Source organism: Dryobates pubescens, chromosome 3, assembly GCF_014839835.1.
Source record: "Dryobates pubescens isolate bDryPub1 chromosome 3, bDryPub1.pri, whole genome shotgun sequence".
NCBI classification, from domain to species: domain Eukaryota; kingdom Metazoa; phylum Chordata; class Aves; order Piciformes; family Picidae; genus Dryobates; species Dryobates pubescens.
Genome location: NC_071614.1, coordinates 14437207 through 14459612, shown reverse-complemented (window position 1 = coordinate 14459612; position 22406 = coordinate 14437207). Strand labels below are relative to the sequence as shown.

At 58.2% G+C, this 22406-nt stretch overlaps 1 protein-coding gene across 1 annotated transcript in view; it reads right to left on the bottom strand.

The window, feature by feature from the left end:
* MBOAT2 (membrane bound O-acyltransferase domain containing 2) overlaps positions 1–22406 on the bottom strand; it is a 54881-nt gene that overhangs the window by 18509 nt on the left and 13966 nt on the right. Inside the window, exons 2-5 of the mRNA XM_054179693.1 lie at positions 19180–19325; positions 17301–17378; positions 3213–3308; positions 935–990 (exon numbers count right to left, since the gene is read on the bottom strand). Of these exons, the coding sequence (XP_054035668.1) occupies positions 935–990; positions 3213–3308; positions 17301–17378; positions 19180–19325 (376 nt within the window). The remainder of the gene's footprint in view (positions 1–934; positions 991–3212; positions 3309–17300; positions 17379–19179; positions 19326–22406) is intronic.

The following is a 22406-nucleotide window of genomic DNA, read 5'->3' as shown; positions in this document are numbered from 1 at the left end:
CCTAACTGCATGATCTCCCTGGCCCCACTGAGGGGGCAGCAGCACTGGGGGTAGCCATGGCAGTAACATGAAGCCCAAAGCTCTCACAAGGGCCAGTTTGTGTGGCACAAAGGAGGCCAAGAGGGCCAGCACCTCACAACCAGGGGTGCTGAGCAGCTGAAGCTGCCTTTGCTACCAACCTCTCAGCAGCACTGCTCTGAGGCTGGGCATTACAAAGCTAACTCAGGATCAACAGCCCAGCAAGAAGCAACAGCTGGGAGTGGTCCTGGTGAGGGGCTGCAGAAGAGGCCCTGTCCTGCTGCACTAAGCAGGCACTCTCTGAGCTTCCCTTAGCATCTGAGCAACGTCTGAACATGAGCAGAGGGCTGAAGAACCTCCCTTATGGGGCCAGGCTGGGAGAGCTGGGGTTGTGCAGCCTGGAGAAGAGAAGGCTCCAGGGAAACCTCAGAGCAGCCTTCCAGTACCTGAAGGGCTCCAGGAGAGCTGGGGAGGGACTTGTGACAAGGGATGAGGGTGACAGGAGGAGGGGCAAGGGCTTTGAGCTGGGAGAGAAGAGATTGAGACTGGAGAGGAGGAAGAAATTCTTGGCAGTAAGGGTGGGCACAGGCTGCCCAGGGAGGCTGTGGCTGCCTCCTGCCTGGAGGTGTTCCAGGCCAGGCTGGATGAGGCCCTGAGCAGCCTGGGCTGGTGGGAGGTGTCCCTGCCCATGGCAGGGGGCTGGCATTGGATGAGCTTTGAGGTCCCTTCCAACCCCTTCTGTGACTCTGATTTCTTGGTACTTCCATCAGCAAGCCTCAGGAGCATCAGCTGAGCCCCAAGCCCACGTTTTGCCCCCACACACCAGCTGGGCTGGAGCAGCCTCACTGACTCTTGCCTCTCTCTCCTTAAGCTGCTTCCACAGGGAACACTGAAGGCAGTGGAGAGCACATCTTACCATCATGAATCTCAAATGCCAGACTGGTGATCTTCTGGGTAATGATCATCATTGGGCTGGGACAAAGGAAAGGAAGAGAAGAAATAAGGAGGAGGAATCACTCAGAAGCCAGCTCAGGAATTTCTGTCCCATGTGGAGCAGAGGCAGTTCAGAGTCATTCTGGAGCAACACAACTCAGGCTACATTCATCTCACAACAGCTGCAGTCCTCCAAATGCAATCACTTGGTGGTTTTCTACCACACCCTCAGTGCCCAAACCCCTGGGCTCAAGCCCTGAGTGGCTTCCAAGGGGCAGCAAGGAGGAACAGGCTGGGAAATCCCTGGTACCTCCCTCCAGCACCTGAGCTGCAGACCTGCCTGGTGCTGGCAGAGATCCCCAGCTGCCTCTGACCAGCAGGGCTGTGCCTGCTGGAGGTGAGCCCCAAGCAGCACCGATGGTGCCTGGGCACAGGCTGGAGGCCAGGAGGAGCTCAGCCAGCCCCTGGCCTGATCCTGGCTGACAGACCTCACTGCCACCCCAGCAGACCCTGGCTTCCTTTCCCTTCTCAAGCAGCTATCCCACCATCTTCAGAGGCGAGGAGCAACAACCCAGAGGAAGAGTCCTTCCTGGAACAGCAGGGCTGTGAACCAGGATTTCAGCATCCCTTTAGGTGCTGGCAGGAAGGCACAGGAGCTGGAGGAAAGCTTTCAGGCAGCTGGGATCTGCTAGTACTGAAGCCAGGACAGTCAACTGCACCTCCAGCATGAGGCCTGCTCAGCTTCCTCTGCTGCCAGCACACTGACACATCCCTTCAGGCTTTCTGCAGACCCTCTGGGCTGGGACACCTCAGGAGGGCATGGCCTGCCAGGAGGAATGGCTGGGTGCAGGCATGCACAACTCTGATGGGAGTAACCACCCTGGGAATCCATGCCAGCACCTTTGGAACTTGCTGGGAGGTCCCAGAGCTGGTTAGCCAACTTTGGTTAGCTTCTTGAGCTTACTTCTTCCCCTGGAGCCCCACAAGTTGCCCAGGGAGGTGGTGGAGCCCCCACCCCTGGAGGTGTTCAGAAGTGTGTGGCCATGGGGAGCTGGGTTGATGCTGGACTTGACCTCAGAGATCTTTTCCAGCCCTACTGATTCTGTAAACCCCTTTGGCTCCAGCCCAGGAGCTGAGTTTCAGGACTCTGCCTGTGGGCAGTGATGGGGGAGCAGCAGCAAGGCTAAGAGCACAGCTCCCCTGCCCCACACAGGCCACGCTGGAGCACAAAGCCTGCTGCCATTCACAGCACTCCCCTACTGCCTGCCCTTCTCAGAGCAGACTGACAGCCCCCTGCTCCTCTGCACTCCACCACACCTGCAGGGCCAATGGCTCAAACTGGAGCTGGGCAGGGGGAGCTTGGACACCAGGAGGAAGCTCTGCACAGTGAGGGTGAGAAGACCCTGGCACAGGCTGCCCAGGGAGGTGCTGGAGGCTCCATCCCTGGAGACATTCAAGGCCAAACTTGAGGAGCTCAGAGCAACCTGATCTGGTTGGAGATGTCCCTGCTGCCTGCAGGGGGCTGGACAAGATGCCCTTGGAGGGCCCCTTCCAACCCAATGCACTCTGTGATGCATCAAGAAACACAGGAGCAAACTGAGCTCTGGCTACTGGGTCTGCAGCACCAAGAGGAATCACCAAGCAGGGTTTCCTTAGACCTTGCCCTTTTAGTTCTCTTTCAGAGTCCCAGAACTGGTGAGGCCAGAAGAGACCTTGCTCCTCTCCAGCTCCAGTCAGATACAGGCTTCAGCCCATTACACAAAACAAGAACACTTCAAGGCACCACTTCCTATCTCCAAGGGCTCTGTGACCACTCCACCATCTGGGTGCCTCTCCCCTTAGCTTTCTCCCTCTGGAACATCTAACAACAAACCAAAAGGAAGAAGTTGAAAGGGAAATCCCATCCCATGCTGCTCTTCTGCTTTCAAGGTGCTGCCAGGCTGTGCCAGCAGGCAGGGACACCAGAAGAAAAGAACAGCTGGAGAGAAACAAATCCCAGACCCCAAACCTTTTGTGTGGCCCAGCCAGGAACAGGAGGCAGCAAACTGTGCTGCTGTGGTGCTGCCAGGGCAGGCTGCTGTGGCTCCACCAGATACAAGAGCCCCCAGGCTCTCAGGCTGCATGGAGGAAGCAGAGGGAGTGATGGATTTGTGGGGGCCCCTCCCCATGCACAGACTCAGCCTCACCCCAAAGTCTGAGAGGGTGACTTGGAAGCCCCCCCCAGAAGCAGGAGCCCCCTGAGGGAGCTGCTTGGCTCTTACCCTGAGAAGTCAGCAGAGTACTGTCCATAGTCAAAGATGTAGACTCTGGTGATTTGGCACACTGTGAGGTATCCCAAAGCAAAAACAAAGCAATACCTGCAAGGGAAAAGGGAACAACCACAGTGAAAGCCACCACCCTTTCCCCCACTGATCCACCAGTAATTAACCTCACTAATTAACCTCACTAATTACACCTGCCTGCTGGCCAGCTGGGGCAAATGCCAGGCAAGCACAAAGGCTTTGTAAGCCTACTTACAAATTCTGTAGCCATTCACCAAAGTCTTTATTCAAACAGAAATATTTAAAACCCAGGTCTCAGAATCCCAAACACCACTCCCCAGGAGCCAGCAGTGCCTCCTGCAGCCCTCAGGCAGCTGTGTGCTGGGCTGCAGCCAGAGCAGTGTGGGCAGCAGGGCAGCAGAGGGGATTCTGACCCTGGGCTCTGCTCTGACCTCACCTCCAATCCTGCCTCCAGCTCTGGGATCCCCAGCAGCAGAAGGACACAGAGCTGTGGAGAGAGCCCAGAGGAGGCCACAAGGATGCTGCCAGGGCTGGAGCAGCTCTGCTGGGAGCACAGGCTGAGGGAGCTGGGGCTGTGCAGCCTGCAGAGGAGAAGGCTCCAGGGGCACCTCAGAGCTGCTGCCAGCACCTGAAGGGAGCCTGCAGGAAGGCTGCAGAGAGACTTCTCCTGAGGGGGTCTGGAGCCAGGCCAAGGGGGAATGGTTTGGAGCTAAGGCAGAGCAGGGTCAGAGTGGAGCTGAGGAAGAAGTTCTTCAGCAGGAGGGAGCACAGGCTGCCCAGGGAGGCTGTGGCTGCCTCCTGCCTGGGGGTGCTGCAGGCCAGGCTGGATGAGGCCCTGAGCAGCTGAGTGTAGCTGAGAGGTGTCCCTGGGCATGGTGGGGAGCTTGGAGCAGAGGAGCCCTGAGGTCCCTTCCAGCCTGAGCCACTCTGTGGCTCTGTGAAACCACAGCACAACCAGAATGGTGACCTTGGCAAAGGGACACTCTGCAGCTGCCATCACAGCTTCTGCTACTTGAGGCTCTCCCTGGGCAGAGGAAGGCCACCAGCCCCAGGAGCTGCTGTGATGCTAAAGGCTTCAACACACCAAGCAGCACAGGGCACCGCCACCAGCTGCTGGGCATGGGCTGGGGTCCAGCCTGGGAGCAAAGGGCTGATGTGCAGGCAGGATCCTCTCCTTCCCCTGTGTCAGGAAGTGAATGCCTGATGATTGCCTGGGCTTTGCTCTTCAGGCAAGGTGAGAGAGCAGCCCCTGAGTCCTGCCAGCCCTGCACCGCGAGCTGCTGCTCGGCTTTTGGTTGGTTCTTTTCCTACTGCCTGTGGCAACACAAAACCAGTCAGCAATCAGCTTGTTCTCAGAGCACAGCCACACTGATGGTTCCATTCTAATGAGCAGCATGAAGCTTTCCCTGCTGGCACAGAAATGCTGACCTGGGCAGCAAGGAGCTGCAGCTCTCTGCCTGCAGAGCGGCAGGGGGCAGATAGCCACCAAGGGAAAAGGTGCAGAGGGCAGCAGCTCCCCTCAGCCCCTCCAGCTGCTGGCAGGCAGCTCCCAGCTCTCCCTGCAGCCTTCTCTTCTCCAGGCTCAACAGCCACAACTCTCTTAGCCTGTCCCCACAGGGGAGGCTCTCCAGGCCTCTGACCATCTCCATGGCCTCCTCTGGACCTGCTCTAACAGCTCCAGGTCCTTCTTGTGCCAGGGGCAGCAGAGCTGGAGGCAGTGCTGCAGCTGGGGCCTCACCAGGGCAGAAGGGCACAGTCAGCCCAGCCCCTGGCTGCCTCTCACCAGGGCAGAAGGGCACAGTCAGCCCAGCCCCTGGCTGCCTCTCACCAGGGCAGAAGGGCACAGTCAGCCCAGCCCCTGGCTGCCTCTCACCAGGGCAGAAGGGCAGAAGCAGCCCAGCCCCTGGCTGCCTCTCACCAGGGCAGAAGGGCAGAAGCAGCCCAGCCCCTGGCTGCCTCTCACCAGGGCAGAAGGGCAGAAGCAGCCCAGCCCCTGGCTGCCTCTCACCAGGGCAGAAGGGCACAGTCAGCCCAGCCCCTGGCTGCCTCTCACCAGGGCAGAAGGGCACAGTCAGCCCAGCCCCTGGCTGCCTCTCACCAGGGCAGAAGGGCACAGTCAGCCCAGCCCCTGGCTGCCTCTCACCAGGGCAGAAGGGCAGAAGCAGCCCAGCCCCTGGCTGCCTCTCACCAGGGCAGAAGGGCAGAAGCAGCCCAGCCCCTGGCTGCCTCCTGGGCTGCCAGCAGCCATTGCCAGCTCACAGTGACTCTTCCATCGTTTCCTTCTCCCAGCATTCAAACACTTCTCAGCCTGGCTGAGGAGCTGGCAGTGTCCTCACCCTGCTGGCCTGCTCTGTGTGGGACAGGCCTGGAGCTGTCAGAGCCATTCTTCCTGGGGGCTCTCTTGCTCCTCACACACCGGGTGTCCAGGCAAATTAGCTTCTCACTCCCAGCTCTGTTGCAACCCCTGAGCAACATCCTCTGCTGCTGGCAGGGCTGCCTGCAGGCTGTGCACAAGGGAGGGGTCTGCAACCATTCTGCCAGCAGCAAGCTTCCTCTCTGGCCCTTTTCATGACTGCAGTGCCTTTATCTGCAGGGAGCACAAAAGCCACAGGAGACTTCTGAAGAGGCAGAGAGCAATGTGCAGCCTGAGCTACAGAGAAAGGAGATGGAACTGAGGGGACTGTCTTGATCCCCAGTTCTGTGGCTGGTACTAGCCTGAGATGATAAATATGCTAACATCTCTTTTCAATCATGACTTCAGCCATTATGCAGAGCAAATCTCTCCAGTCAGACTGCCCAAAGCCAAAGAGTGTTCTGCAGCAGTGTGCTAAGCTTAGCCAGCAGTCACAGCCAAGTAATCCCCACCAGCCTTGTTCAGAGGGAAAACTACACTTGGGATACACAGAGAAGTTATTGGGGAGGCAAAGGTCTTGCTGCACATCAGGTACTTCACCATAACCCTGCTCAGCACCCAGCACAAGCAAGGAGAACTGACACAAACCACCACAACTGCTGCCTGATGCCAAGCACAGGGCTGGGACCAGGAGCCTGAGGTGGCAGTGCTCCACCTTGCCATTGCTGCTCAAACCAACACCACTGCCACCTTCTCTGCCAAGCAGGGAGCCCTGCAGAGAGCCTTTGCAAAAGCAGGGGGAGCAGCTGAGAGGATTCTGCCCCTCTGCTCTGCTGAGAGCCCACCTGCAGTACTCTGCCCAGTGCTGGGGCTCCCAAGCATAAGGGACATGGAATGCTGGAGTGTTCAGCCTGGAGAAGAGAAGGCTCCAGGGAGACCTCAGAGCTGCCCTCCAGTGCCTGCAAGGGCTGCAGGAGAGCTGGGCAGGGACTCTGGACAAAGGCTGGGGGTGACAGGATGAGCACAATGGCTTTGAGCTGGGAGAGGGGAGACTGAGACTGGAGAGGAGGAAGAAATTCTTGGCAGTGAGGCTGGGGAGACTCTGGCACAGGCTGCCCAGGGAGGCTGTGGCTGCCTCCTGCCTGGAGGTGCTGCAGGCCAGGCTGGGTGAGGCCCTGAGCAGCCTGGGCTGATGGGAGGTGTCCCTGCCCATGGCTGATGAGCTTTGAAGTCCCTTCCAACCCAACCCCTGCTGTGAATCTGTGCTTCCATGGAAGTGTCCTAGAGGCACCAAGGTCCAGCAGTGCCAGCATGTGGCAGCAGCAGGACAGAGCTGCTCCTCCCACCCCAGCTGGGCCATCCCCACGGCAGGGATTCCATGAGGAGAGTCCCTCCTGCTGCAGCAGCCACAGGGACAGCTCAGGCTGCAAATCTGGTTACTCCCAAACACATTTCCTGCTCCAGCTACAAAGCTCTTTACTCCCAAGCACAGGTTTTCAAGTTGCATAAGCCTGGAACTATCAGCACTAATAAAGACATCAGCTCCACCCCGGGGAGGGAACAAATGACATCCCTCTTACACGGGCCCAGTAGGTGGAGAGAGGCTGGGGAGGGAGGAAGGGGAAGGGGAGGAAGGGGGGAAGGGGCTGGGGAGGGAGGAAAGGGAAGGAAGGGAGGAAGGGCAAGGAGAAGAAGGGAGGAAGGGGCTGGGGAGGGAGGAAAGGGAAGGAGAGGAAGGGAGGAAGGGGCTGGGGAAGGAGAGAAGGAGAGGAATAGAATTAACCAGGTTGGAAAAGACCTGGTTAAGGAGAGCAAAGGAGTCCATAGGAGGGTTTGCTTCCACCATGTGCTCCAGCAGTCACTATGGTTTGCTGTGGGCAAGTCCCATTTAAGAGGTCTCCACAGGTGCAGGTGCCAAGGCAGGTGGCCAAAGGAGGGCAGCCTGAGTGTGTGGATTCCCCCACCCCTCACAGAGGGCTTCCCAGCAGCATTACAAAGGCTTCTCCCTGGGGAGAGGGGCACAAGAGCCAGCAGAACCCAAGCAGCACCCACACACCCCAGCTGGACAAGAATGGGAAGCTGGAGGTTCCAAGAGAGGGCTCTGAGAGCAAGAGGGCAAAGGGAGCAGGAGGCAGCTCCAGCCCCCTGCTCAGGGTGCCCTGGGCAGGAGGGGTCCTGCTGCCAGCCAGCTCCACTGTTTCTGGCTGGGGTGGATTCTGCTCCCCCCAGGCCCTCAGCAGCTCTGCTGAGTGAGGGGGGTTGGACCAGATGGCCTCCAGAGGCATAAACCCCCAGAAGACTTAGGCTCAAGTGAGGCTGGTTTCCAGGAGAGCCTGACCAGAGTGGAGCTTTGGGGTTCTGCTTTTCAAGTGTTTGTAAAGGATCTGAAGCAGTCCTTGCTTAGAGGTCCTGACCAGCTCTCCCAGGGCTTCCACCCTCCTCTTCCCAGGCTTTGTTTCCCAGATGAACCCTTTTGAAGACCTCTGCAGTTCAAGTCTGGATAACTTCGAGCCTGCCAGGAGCTGGGGTGCAGCAGAGAGGCAAAGCAGCTGTGGGAGCCAGGCAGGATGCTGCTGACCCGGCCAGGCCCAGGAGAGGCAGAGGCTCACCCGCGGGAGCTGCTCCTCTCTCCCAACACTCAGCACCCCCTGGAACGTTTCCAGCTCTGCCAAAGCAGGGTCAGGGCTGCTGCACTTGGGCACTCCCCAGCCAGGCAGCTGGTTTGGAACAGGCACTGCACACACACCAAGCACAGGGGGAGGAAGGAGCCCGGCCCCGAGGGCAGGGCTGGCAGTCTGCTCCCCTCCTATCTCCTGATCCACACAAACAGTTCCCAGGGAGAAGGAGGCTCCAGCAGCAGCAATTGCAGAGGCATGTCTTGGGGAGGAGGAGGGGACCCACAACCTTTCCCCTATCTTCTCCTTTACACATTGTTCAAATACTTTGGGTATCAAATGGCTTTGCCACAAAGCCACAGCAGGAAATGCAGAAGTGAAATGCAGGCAGGGGAGGAAGCTGGAGGGAGGTGAAGCTCTCCCACAGGATCTTGGCCTCCTACATGGATGGCTCTGGCACTCCACATCTTGCTCCCCTACAAAACCCAGGTGGAACACTTCTGCAGCCTGAAGCCTTGCTCAGTGTTTTCTCCTCTCTCTATGGAGATTAAGGAACTCAGCACTTCAGGCACAGAATGTGAGGGTCTCTTAATGCCTTGGGGAGAGCAGGGACTGCAAGAAAGAAGAGACCCATGGAGGGAGAGGGGCTGAAGCTTGAGGAAAGGAGACTGAGACTGGAGAGGAGGAAGAAATTCTTGCCAGTGAGGCTGGGGAGACTCCGGCACAGGTTGCCCAGGGAGGTGTTCCAGGCCAGGCTGGATGAGGCCCTGAGCAGCCTGGGCTGGTGGAGGTGTCCCTGCCCATGGCAGGGGGCTGGCTCTGGATGAGCTTCAAGGTCCCTTCCAACCCAAAGCATTCTAAGCAGCCATGGATCTGAAGAAATTCAGCACCCCCCATTCTCTGCCCAGAAGACTTCATTCCCACAACAAGGAGAGGAAACTCTGAGCCAGGCTCAAATCCAGCACCACTGCAATGGCATTGCAGCCAGCACTCTCCTCAGTGAGGACATGAAGTGAACTCTTCATGCAGGTAGCAGTCCTCCATGAAGAGCTACCCCCAAAACCTCCCTTAAGCCTCCCCACAGCTGAGGTTGTTCCCTCATGGAGTCACAGAAGGGCTTGGGGTGGAAGGGACCTCACAGCTCAGCCAGCTCCAAGCCCCTGCCATGGGCAGGGACCCCTTCCACCAGCCCAGGCTGCTCCAGGCCTCACCCAGCCTGGCCCTGAGCAGGCCCAGAGGTAAAGATGAGGTGGCAAAAGCCCTGCAAGTTGGAGTCCATGGAAGGCTTTGCTCCTCCTCCATGCCTTGGACTCTGCAGAGCTGCAGCCACACGCTGGCTCCCATGAGACATGCCCTGAGCAGCACAGCAGGAACAGAGCAGGCAGCAAAGCATGGAGAAAGACGAAGGCCTCTCCCTCAGAGGCATTGCCAGGAGCCCTCCTCTGCTGACAGAGGTCTTACTGGCTTCTCCTTTACAGCAACTGGGAGAAGATGACTGTGGGATGAGGTTTGAGGAGGACAGACTGAGGCTGGAGATGAGGAAGAAACTCTTGCCAGTGAGGGTGGGGAGAGCCTGGCACAGGCTGCCCAGGGAGGCTGTGGCTGCCTGCAGGTCCCCTGCATGTCCCTTCCCTACAGCAGCACAGGGGCAGGAGCACTGCAAGAATTCTCACTGCCAAAAACAGGGAAGGAAGGAGAGCCACAGAGGCCTGCTCAGGGACCTGATCCAGTGCCCTGCCAAGTGTGCTGTGACATGGGGAGTGGGCAGAGGATCCAGAACCAGCCTGCCACAGCCCTCCTGGGTGGCTGCAGGTGCTGAGGGTCACACTGCCTGCTGGCTGCCCTGAGGAAGACAAGGGGAGGAAATCCCAGCTGTGGGGATGCAGCTCTGAAGCAGCAGGCAAGGGTCTCATGGCACAGGGAGCACAGGCAATACTCTGAGCAGCTGCCCTCCAGCTCTGACCTGACACACAACTTCCCAAGGCAGAGCCTGAGCAACAGAAGTGCCTGCAGCTGGTGGAGACCTAATGCAGACCACTCAAGGGAGTGAGCTCTTCATTGGCTCTGCTCAAGCACGAGAGGGTGAGGGAGGGCTGCATGAGCCAACACCTGCCTTACAGACTCACAGGTGGGCTGGAAGGGACCACCAAAGGTCATCCTGCACAAAGCCCTTGCAATGAACAGGGACAGCTCCAGCCAGAGCAGGCTGCCCAGGGCTACAGCAAGCCTGAGCTTGAATGTCTCCAGGGACAGAGCCTCAAGCACCTCCCAGGGCAGCCTGTGCCAGTGCCTCCCCAGCCTCCCTGTGCAGAACTCCCTCCTGATGTCCAACCTAACCCTGCCCTGCTCCAGTTTCAAACCCTTGCCCCTGGTCCTGTCACCACAGGCCCTCCCCAGCATTCCTCTAGGTCCCCTCCAGGCATTGAAATGCAACTCTAAGGTCTCCCTGGAGCTCCCTCCGTTCTCCAGGCTGAACAACCAATTCTTCCAGCCTGTCTTCAGGGGGGAGATCCACTCCAGCAGGTCCTAGCACAGTCAGAATTGGTTTGGTTGGAACACAGCTCTAAGAGCAGAGCATCCAAGCATCCCTGTCCTTCCCCCCTGCCCATCTGATCAGCCTGGAAAGCATCCCCTGCCTCCTGCCCCAGCTGCTGAAAGAGGTGGTGATTACTACTCCCAGCAGAAGGACCTCTCCTACCCTCACAAGGGGACAGGGACTGCACAGAGAGCTCTCTTCTAGAGCAGCCTCTTAGTCTCCTCTGCAGTTCTTGGCTGGGGCTAAGTGAAAGAATAAGAAAAGCTTTTGCAGCAAGTCCAAATCAGCTCAGGACACAAAGCTGCAGCATGAAGTCACCTCAGATCAATGTGAAGCTGTAAGAGACAAATGAGACACCAAAGGGAACTGGCTGGCATGCCTGTGACAGCTGGAGCCACCCAGGATCACCCCTGGATTAAGACAGACTTGGGTTTCACCAAGCAAGCTGCTCCAGCTGGATCCTGCTTTGAACAGGGGGTGCTGGCTGTGGGAGCTGATTCCCTCCTCAGCTATTCCAAGCTCCTGGGACCTCAGCTGTGACTCCCAGCCAAGGCATTTGACCTGCACAACACACAGGCTACTCCAGCCCTGCTCCTGGGTGTAACTGAGACACTGGATTGGAAGTGCTGACCTGCCAGTGCTTCCCATTTGCAGCCACCTTCCTTTAAGGGAAGGCAAAGCAGCTCCAAACACTGATTGAAGCAGGTGGAGGCACCCTCAGCAAGCCTGCAGGTGACAGCAAGCTGAGTGGGGCAGCTGGGAAGGCTGAAGGATGGGAGCAGGGCAGGCTGCAGTGGCTGAGGAGAACCTCAGGAGGTTCAGCAAGGCAAGCTACAAGGTCCTGCACCTGGGTCAGGGCAACCCCTGATACCAATCCAGGCTGGGGGGGATGAGATTGAGAGCAGCCCTGCAGAGAAGGCCTTGGGGGTGCTGCCGGGGGGAGAAGCTGGGCAGGAGCCAGCAATGGGCCCTGGCAGCCCAGAAGGGCAGCCTTCTGGGCTGCCAGGGCCCATTGCCAGAGCTGGAGAGAGGGGATCCTGCCCCTCTGCTCAGACCTCACCTGCAGGGCTGTGTCCAGGTATGGGATCCCCAACTCAAGAGAGACATAGAGCTGCTGGAGAAGGTCCAGAGGAGGCCAGAAAGGTGAAGAAAGAACCTCTGCTATGGGGAGAGGCTGAGAGAGTTGGGGGTGTTCAGCCTGCAGAAGAGAAGGCTCCAGGGAGACCTTAGAGAACATTTCAGGATCTGAAGGAAACCTCCAGGCAGGCTGGGGAGGGACAGCTCAGAAGGGGTTGTGGGGACAGGATGAGAGCCAAGGGTTTGGAACTGGAGCAGGGCAGGGTTAGGTTGGACACCAGGAGGGAGTTCTGCACAGAGAGGCTGGGGAGGCACTGGCACAGGCTGCCCTGGGGGGTGGCTGAGGCCCTGTCCCTGGGGACACTCGAGATCTGTGACCCAGCAGCGGTTCAGTTCAGTCAGTGCCACGCAACCAGGATGTTTAATCAACTCTCATTAGCAGCAGCCCTTGCCAGCAGCTGAAGACCACCACAGCTCTCCCTGAGCTCTTCCAGGTACAATTCAATCTGCCACTTCATTTTGCAGGGAGCTGATTTCTTTGACATCAAGAGTTTGTTGAGGTAATAAAGCATGCAGCAATGATGCCATGACTCAGAGCTCATTTGCTGGCAGCCAAGCTGCCTGGCAGCATGACAGGAGAGTAATGTGCCTTGGAGAAACATCTCCAGAGATGCTGCACCTCTCAGAGCTCACCAGACCAGACCAGGGCCCACAAAACAGGACTCTGGCTATCAATTTGCTCTTGCTTGAGTGTGTTCAGCTTCACTGCCAGCACAAAGCTTAAGAGCAGCTATGCAAGCCACAGAGCAGGAGCTGCTCAGTCCCCACAGGCTGCCAACACCCCCAGCCCCTCTGGCACTGCTGCTCCCTTCCAGGCACAGGGTGTCCTCCAGCTGCTTGGAGAAGCAGGAGCTGCTGGAGAGAGTCCAAAGGAGGCTACAGGGCTAATGAGGGGACTGGAACACATCTGCTGGGAAGGAAGGCTGAGAGCCCTGGGGCTGCTCAGAGAAGGCTGAGAGGGGATCTGATCAATGCCTGTACATATCAGAGGGGTGGGGGGCAAGAAGGGGCCAGGCTCTATTTGGGGTGCTCTGAGATAGGACAAGGAGCCAGGGGTACAAGCTGAGACCCAGGAGGTTCCACCTCAGCATGAGGAGAAGCTTCCTTGGTGTGAGGCTGCTGGAGCCTGGAGCAGGCTGCCCAGAGAAGCTGTGGAGTCTCCTCTGGAGGCTTCCCAGCCCCCCTGGCTGTGTTCTGGGTGCCCTGCCCTGGCTGCCCTGCCCTGGCAAGGGTTGGACTCAATCTCCAGAGGTCCCTTCCAAACTCTACAACTCTGACAGCAGGCACTCAGTGGGGAAAAGCCAACACCACTACAGAGGCCACACCACCTTGCCCAGGCAATGGCACAGGCTGCCCAGGGAGGAGGTGGAGTTCCCATCCCTGGGGGGTTCAGGACATGTGTGGCCACAGGGGGGTTGGGTTGCTGGTTGGACTCAATGATCTTGGAGGCCTCTTCCAACCCAAACAGTTCTGTGACTCACAAAGCTGCAGAGTGCTTGACTCTGGTCCTTCCTTTCCCCCCTTACCTATGCAAGAAGGGGCAGAGGGGACCCCAAAGATCAAACCAATGTGTTGAGCCTTCAGTTCAAACTGAGGCAGAAGTGACAGGCACTGAAGGTAGAGAACTGCAGTTCTCTTTTCCCTGCCCTGCTCCAGTCACAGCACCCAGCACCACCAGAGGCTGGCCCAGCTGAACACTCCCCTGCACCAAGTACTTCCCAGCTTCCTCCTTTGTTGTCTCAAGGAGTGAGTGGAGCTGGACCCAAGCAGAGGCAGCAGAGCTACAGGAGGTTATCAAAGGGGATGAGCTTGGAACAGCTTTTCACAACAAACACTGTCAGAAGGCACTCAGGAGGGGCAGCAGGAAGCTCCTTCACAGCTGGTTCCTCCCTTCCCAGGTCCCTGCAGCCAGCCCCACCTCTGCAGGGCTGCTTGAGCCACTGCTGCTGCCCTGGGGGCCCTTGGGTTACAAACTGCTTGACCTCTAGGTGAGCAGCAGCAGAGGTCATAACAAATGAAGATGCTGTTTCAGCCAGAGCATCCTCCAGAGGAAAGCTCAGAGCCTCCAGCACAAGCTCCACAGAAGTAAGCAGGGATGCAGGAGGAGCTGCTCCTGCTCTGGTGTTCACAACTGGTTTCAAGCTGAGAGGCTTTGCTGAGCAGTTTGAGGCAGCAGCAATGCAAGGATCATCCAGTTTAGGCTGGGGCTTAGCAAGGAGCTCTGCAGTACAGAGGTGATGAGAGACTGCAACAGGCTGCCCAAGGGGGCTGGGGATGCCTCCTCCGCAGGGGAGCAAGGCCAGGCTGGATGAGCAGCCTGGTCTGGTTGAGAGGTGTCCCTGCCCAAGGGGGCTGGATGATCTTTGGAGGTCCCTCCTATGATTCTGTGATCATGTGGGAGGCTGCTATGAAGCTTCAAAGGGGCACAGGATAAGCCCCATTCAAGTCCTGTCCCCACACCCTACCCAGGCAGCAGCAGCAGGGCAGAAGGCTGAGCTGTGCAGGGCTCTCATCTGCACTGCAGACATTCTCCTGCAGGGCAGCTGATGTACAGAATCAACCAGGCTGGAAGAGACCTCAGAGCTCATCCAGGCCAACCTAGCACCCAGCACCATCTGATCAACTCAGCCATGGCTCCAAGGGCCTCAGCCAGGCTCTTCCTAAACACCTCCAGGGATGGGGACTCCACCACCTCCCTGGGCAGCACATCCCCAGGGCCAATCTCTCTTGCTGGGAAGTTCTTCCTCACCTCCAGCCCAAACCTCCCCTGGCACAGCTTGAGGCTGTGTCCTCTCCCTCTGTCACAGGTTGATTTAATCCTAGAGAGGAGAAGCTCTGCAGTCAGGGCCAAACCAACAGCCATGAGCAGTGGTGCTGAACACAGGAAGCCTGTTTCAGCTCTCAAGCTTCTGTCACCTGCTGCTTTAGTTCTAAGAGCTCTGTTTCCATTGCTGCTTTACCTTGTTCCTGGCTGTGCACAAGATGAGCTACAACCCTGGACAACAAAACTTGGTGTTCACCTCAGCAAAGAGACAAGAAATGGCTTTGCCATTACACCCAGAAAGCCCCAAAGATGTTTCTGCCCAGGAAACTGCTGGCACAGGCTGCCCAGGGAGGTGGTGGAAGCCTCCTGCCTGGAGGTGTTTGCAGCCAGGCTGGAGGTGGCTGTGAGCAACCTGCTGTGGTGTGAGGTGTCCCTGGCCATGGCAGGGGGTTGGAGCTGGCTGAGCCTTGAGGTCCCTTCCAGCCCTGCCAGCTCTGTGACTCTATAAACTCCCCAGGCAGGCAGACCTCAGGCTTAGCTAGCATGCAAAACATGCCTTCAAACCTGCCCTAAGAGAGGGGAAGCATCCTGCTGCTAAGAGCCAGAGCAGCACCTCTGAAAGCAGAGCCTGCAGCCACAGGAAAGCAGCAGTCCTGCTCTCAGCACCAGCACTGCCCTTGCTGCAAGGCTCTGCCTGCTCACACAGCATCTCTGCCCTTGGCTTCAGAGGGAATCCTCACTGCCTGGGAGCTCCTTGAGAAGAACTCCATAGGGATCTTCACAATGCTCAGTGTCAGCTCCCCAGGTCATTGCTGGGGCTCTGAACACGGGAGTCAGCATTCCCAAATGTCTCCTTGACCCTGGCTGCTACAACACTCAGAAGGGTTTGGGCTGGAAAAGGCCTCTGAGAGCACCCAGTCCAACCCCAGCCCAGCCCCACCATGCCCCAGGTGCCATGGCCACAGGGCTCTGGAGCCCCTCCAGGCATGGGGACTCCACCACCTCCCTGGGCAGCCTCTGCCAGGCCCTGACCACTCTTGCAGCAAAGGCACAAGAATAGCTGAGCAGTTGTAGTTCAGTCTCAGGGAACTCCTTTCCTGCTATGACCCAGAGCCCAAAGGACTCCTCCCTGACACCTCCTGCTGCAGCTTTTAACCACCTCCATCACTTCCTTTAAAGCACTAAGCTACAGAAGTTAGACCTGTGCTTGTTCAGTGCCTGAAGACTTCACCCTGCTCTGGTGAGCCCTCACATGGAGCACTGTGTCTGGCTCTAGAGCCCTCAAAAAAGGGACATGGACCTGCTGGAGCAGCTCCAGAGGAGGCCAAAGATGATCAGAGGGATGGAGAACCTCTGCTGTGAGGCCAGGCTGAGGGAGCTGGGGTGCTCAGCCTGGAGAAGAGAAGGCTTCAGGGGGACCTTAGTGCAGCCTGCCAGGACCTGAAGGGGCTACAAGAAGGCTGCAGAGGGACTGTTCCCAAAGGCCTGCAGGGACAGAACCAGGGGCAATGGTTTGAGATAACAAGAGATTGAGACTGGCTGTGAGGAACAAGTTCTGCCCCAGGAGGCTGCTGGAACACTGCAGCAGGCTGCCCAGGGAGGTGGCTGAGGCTTCATCCCCCCTGGAGATCTTCAGGGTGAGGCTGGAGAGGGCTCTGAGCAACCTGATCTGGTGAAGGATGTCCCTGCTGCCTGCAGGGGGTTGGGCTGGAGGAGCTTTGGAGGCTGCTCCCAACCCAACCCATTCTCTGACTCCCTGAGTAAGAGCCCAATAATGTGAGGTACCTCCAGGGACAGCCCAGGAGCAGGCAGTACCACAGCAGCAGTGCTCCCATAGCAGGCTCACCCACCAAGGCCACCCTGGCCCTGCACCTGCTGTGCAAACCCAACCTTCCTTCCTGGCTCTGTGCTCAGCAGCTGGCCCCAGAGCCTCTCACACTTCAGGAACCTGTTTGCTGTTTCACTCAGCATTCATGCAGGACATAGCCACAGTGGGAAGCTCATTTGGTGCTGGTCCCCAGGCTAGAGGGACAGCACCACAGATGCCTGCAGCAATCAGTGTCTCTGCTGCTTTCACCAAGGGCTGGGAAGGGGAAAGCAGTGCCCTCCAGAGTGGCTTCAGCCACTGCTAACAATCCTGAATCCAAGGCATGCCAGCACAATGCCCCATGAATGGGCCTGGGTGGTAGCTGTAACTGAGGGCAGCACTCACACTGCCTTGCCCTCCCACAGCAAGAGAGGCAGTGCCCAGGAGTACCATGAGGTAAGTACAGAGATGCTCAGCCCCCCCAGCTTGCTCCCTGCAGCCCCCTTCCTGCTCCCAGCACTGCCTGGTACCCAGAGAGGTTTGGGCACTGCACTCAGTTGGGAGACACCTGCAACTGTTCCAGCAGCAGCCACAGAGAGCAGGGTGTGGAGAGCACAAAAGGCTTAGGGGGATGCTGCCAACTGCAGTGAGCTGTAGCTACAGCCAAAGCCCAGCAAAACCTCCCAGAGCAGCCACTTGCTCCCCTGGAAATCAACCCACAGGGAGCAGAGCTGAAGCACTGAGCAGCCTCTGAGAGAAGCAGAAGGATGCTCTGGGTGTGCAGCTGCAGAGCAGCCCTCAGGAGCAGCAAGGGCTGAAAGGGAACCACCAGTGTGCTCAGGAAGGAAAACTTACTTGTGCATGTTCTCCACCCCTGTGATGATCATGAGACAGTAGGAGATGCCACTTTGGATAACAAAATGTAAGGCATACCTGGGGGGAACACAGAACAGAGGTGGAAACCCTCCCAGCACACCCATCAGGAGAAACAACTGCCTGGACTCCAGCAGCTGAAGAGGTTCAACACCCAACAAACCCCCAGCACAAACCATGCCCCAGGCACCCAAACCCCCACCCCAACCCCCCAGCACCCACACAGACCGTGCCCCAGGCACCCAAACCCCCACCCCAACCCCCAGCACCCACACAAACCGTGCCCCAGGCACCCAAACCCCCACCCCAACCCCCAGCACCCACACAAACCGTGCCCCAGGCACCCAAACCCCCACCCCAACCCCCAGCACCCACACAAACCGTGCCCCAGGCACCCAAACCCCCACCCCAACCCCCAGCACCCACACAAACCATGCCCCAGGCACCCAAACCCCCACCCCAACCCCCAGCACCCACACAAACCATGCCCCAGGCACCCAAACCCCCACCCCAACCCCCAGCACCCACACAAACCGTGCCCCAGGCACCCAAACCCCCACCCCAACCCCCAGCACCCACACAAACCGTGCCCCAGGCACCCAAACCCCCACCCCAACCCCCAGCACCCACACAAACCGTGCCCCAGGCACCCAAACCCCCACCCCAACCCCCCAGCACCCACACAAACCGTGCCCCAGGCACCCAAACCCCCACCCCAACCCCCAGCACCCACACAAACCGTGCCCCAGGCACCCAAACCCCCACCCCAACCCCCCAGCACCCACACAAACCGTGCCCCAGGCACCCAAACCCCCACCCCAACCCCCCAGCACCCACACAAACCGTGCCCCAGGCACCCAAACCCCCACCCCAACCCCCAGCACCCACACAAACCGTGCCCCAGGCACCCAAACCCCCACCCCAACCCCCCAGCACCCACACAAACCGTGCCCCAGGCACCCAAACCCCCACCCTAACCCCCAGCACCCACACAAACCGTGCCCCAGGCACCCAAACACCCCCCCCAACCCCCCCCCCCCCATCAAACCCAGCCCCCTCCCCCCATCCAGGCCAACTTCTCTCCAGGGGTTTTATGCTGCTGGGAGCAGCAGCAGCTCATGGAATGGGTTGGGTTGGAAGGGACCTCAAAGCTCAGCCAGCTCCAACCCCCTGCCATGGGCAGAGACCCCTCCCACCAGCCCAGGCTGCTCAGGGCCTCATCCAGCCTGGCCTGGAAGAGCTCCAGGCAGGGGCAGCTCCAGGCACTCTGCCTGCACATCAGATTGTGCTCAGTGCTCAGGGAGGGGCACAGTGAAAGGCTGAGCAAAGTGATCTCAGTCCTCACAGCTGGGCTGTACCTCAAGGGAAGGCCTCTGCTCCCCTTGGGATCAGGTGATAGGAGGAGAGGGAATGGCCTGGGAGGGTTAGGCTGGAGATGAGGAAACATTTCTTTGGTGCAAGAGTGGTCAGGGATTGGCCCAGGAGGTGGTGGAGTCCCCATGCCTGGAGGTTCAGGAAGGTTGTGGCCGTGGCATTTGGGCCATGGTGGGGCTGGGTTGATGCTGGACTGGGTGATCTCAGAGGGCTTCTCCAACCCAAATGATTCCATGATGCCACACAGAACAGCTGGGACAAGTGAAAGTGCAGCTGCTCCTTCTTCCCAAGCCCAGAGGCAGGCAGTGAGTTAGCACTCAGCACACCCAAGAGCTGCAGCAGAGCTGCTCAGCCACCTCCTGCCCAGCTGCGGCAGCTCAGCCTCACACAGGGAGGCAACCAGCTTCTGCATCACAGAACCTTGCTCCCCTGCAACGAGGGATGAAAATCTGCCCTTGCCTGGGCAGTGAGTGCAGCTGGAACTTACCAGCCAAAGCAGAACAGTGCCAGGTAGAGGCCCAGGAAGGTAGCCACCAGGTGCCTGACGAAGGGGCTGGTCTTGCTGGCGTGCAGGTACGTCCGGAACCAGGCGGCCGCCAGCAGGGCAAACAGTTGGCACACCACGAAGTTGACCTGCACAGAACAAGAGAGGGCACAGGGGGGCAGGGGTTGGCAGGGACCTCTGAGGATCCCCCCTGCCACAGCAGGAGCAGAGAACCCAGCACAGGTCACACAGGAACACATCCAGATGGGGATGGAAAGGCTCCAGAGAAGGAGACTCCACAACCTCTCTGGGCAGCCTGCTCCAGGGCTCTGGGAGCCTCACAGTGCAGAAGTTCCTCCTCAGGTTGAGGTGGAAACTCCTGTGCTGCAGCTTACATCCATTGCTCCTTGTCCTATCCCAGGGTGCAGCTGAGCATAGCCTGTCCCCTCCCTCCTGACCCCCAGCCCTCAGCTATTGATAGACATTGATCAGATCCCTCTCAGCCTTCTCCTCTCCAGACTGAACACCCCCAGGGCTCTCAGCCTCTCCTCCCCAGGCAGTGCTGCAGTTCCTTCAGCATCCTGGCAGCCCTCCCTTGGACTCTCTCCAGCAGATCCCTGTCCCTCCTGAACTGGGTTCTCATCCCCTTGGCTACTGAAAACTAACAGAAGTGTCCACAAGCTATCAGCAACCTTCAGAAGCTGTAGATGTGCTGTGGTCCTCACCACAGTGTGTCAGAGCTTCTCCCCAGAGCCTGATCTGTTTGGAGGTGTCCCTGCTGCCTGCAGGGAGGTTGGAACTGGATGGCCTTTGAGGATCCCTCCTGCCCTGATGCAGTCTGTGAATCTGTGGCTCCCTCAGGCCCTTTGCTCTAGAAGGCAGGAAAATCCCTCCCAGAGGAAATATTTCAAGGCATCAGGGCACTGAAGGCAGAAGTGGAGTTAAAGAACCCAAAGCAGGCAGTAAAAGGAATTATTTGGACTGAAAAACCTGAGCAGTGAGGGCAAGGTGAGGAAATCATTTCCTGCAGCACAGCCACTGCTACCCACAGGGGCTCCAGCCTGTGAGAGGGGACTTGAGGGAACACAAGAAGAAAGAGGCTCATGGAAAACCTCCTTGCTCCCATGGCTTGTCTTTGACCTTCAACACAGAGTGGGTTGGGTTGGAAGGGACCTCGAAGACCCTCCAGCTCCAAGCCCCTGCAGGGACACCTCCACCAGCAGCCCAGGCTGCTCAGGGCCTCACCCACCTCCAGGCAGGAGGCAGCCACAGCCTCCCTGGGCAGCCTGTGCCAGGCTCTCCCCAGACTCACTGCCAAGAATTTCTTCCCCATCTCCAGTTTAAATCTGCCCTGCTCAAGCTTGAACCCAATCCAATCAGTTCCCAGTCCCTGGATTGTTTGGGTTTTGCCTGCCACAGAAAACTGTCTGACAGCAGCATCCCAAGGAGCAGCAGCCTGTGGGCCAGGGAGTGCTGGAGGTCACCATGCCTTCACCACAAGCAGCCCAGAAGGGGTGCAGCTTACAGGCACACTGCAAGAGTGAAACATGGGCACAAATTCACAGCCTCAGGCTTTGGAGTAGCTACTCCAAATGCAAATGCATTGTCTCACACACCTAACACATTCCCCATCTGCATGGCCTGTGCAGCAGGCAGGGGAAGCTTTGCAAGGAGGCTTTGAAAGGCTTTTATTCCAGGCTCAAAAATTCAAATGTGCTTCCTGCCAGGCATGTGCAAAAGGGTTGTTCCCAGGGGAAAAATCCCCAGGGTGTGTGAGGGATCAGCCCTTCACATCAAGCAAAGGGAAAGGAGAAAAGGTCACTGGCTGCCACAAGGATTCCACCAGCAAGGGGAGGCTTTGGCAAAACAATTGACCTGGACAGCTGAAGATGTCCAACCTGCTGCCACAGGCAGCATCGCGACTCAAGCTTGAGGAGAGCAGGCTGAGACTGGAGAGGAGGAGGAAATTCCTTCCAGGGAGGCTGGGGAGACTCTGGCACAGGCTGCCCAGGGAGGCTGTGGCTGCCTCCCCCCTGGAGGGGTTCCAGGCCAGGCTGGATGAGGCCCTGAGCAGCCTGGGCTGGTGGAGGTGTCCCTGCCCATGGCAGGGGTTGGAGCTGGCTGAGCTTTGAGGTCCCTTCCAACCCAAGCCATCCTATGGATCCCTGACTGCTAGAGGGATTTTCACCACCCAGAAGCAGTTTGGGGTTGAACAGCTGGAGACCTCCATCCTTCTGAGACAGGCAGCATCTTTAACAAACCATTGAAGAAACTTCAGCCCATGCTGAAAGGAGAGAAGAGAAATCATTTCTGCTTGGTGAGAGTGGCTTTGAGGATGTGCTATTTTCCTCCCCTAATTCAGCTGTCAGGCTCAGCTTCCTCTGCCTATCAGCCATATTTTAATATCAAAAGCCACTCATCACAGCCAAGCCCTCCAGGATCCTGCTGCTTCACAGCACAGAAGGCATTTGCCTCATGCAGCAAGGCAGCCAAAGCAGGGAGGGAATTGGACTGGTAGAGTGTGGTGGGCTGCAAATCCCCCCCAGCCCAGCCCAGCTGGAAGCAAATGAAAGCTGTACTTACAAGCAGAAGTAAATGGAGACACAAAATGCCCACCACTCACAATGCCCACAGGTGTCTCCAGCTAATAAACAGCACAAGGGCTCAAGCACAGGGAAGCCACCAGCCTCTCCCTCCTTGCCTCCCCATCACCACCTGGACCAAAGGGAGAAGAGAAAGCAGCAGGGAAGCCAATACCAAAACCATGCAGCCAAGGTCAAGCAGAAGCAAGTCAGAGTCTCCCCCAGAGCCAGGGAGCAAGAGGAGGAGAAAAACTGGCTTGGCACAAGCAGTTTCAGGCCCTTGTCTCTCCCAGTGGGGTGGGTTAGAGCCATCTTCACTTTCCTTTTTACACCCAGGAGTGATTTAGTCACGTCTCACTACTTTCTGCTCAAGGCCTGTGACAAGAGTCTAAAGGATAGCCTGAAGCTCCCACACAGAGAATCCCCAACTGGAGGGCACCAATGAACCAGTCCTGGCCCACACCAGCTGCAGTCCCCTGAGAGGGGGCTGCTGGCAGGAAGCTGTGCTGCTGAGCTCTGGCCAGGCACTGAGGATGCTCAGAGACCAGCGGCCACAGAGCCCCTCCAGAGAGGAACAGAGCTGGAGCAGCAAGCACAGCTCAGGGCCGTGGCACTGGGGGCTCTCTCCTGCCAGCCACCCACACAAAC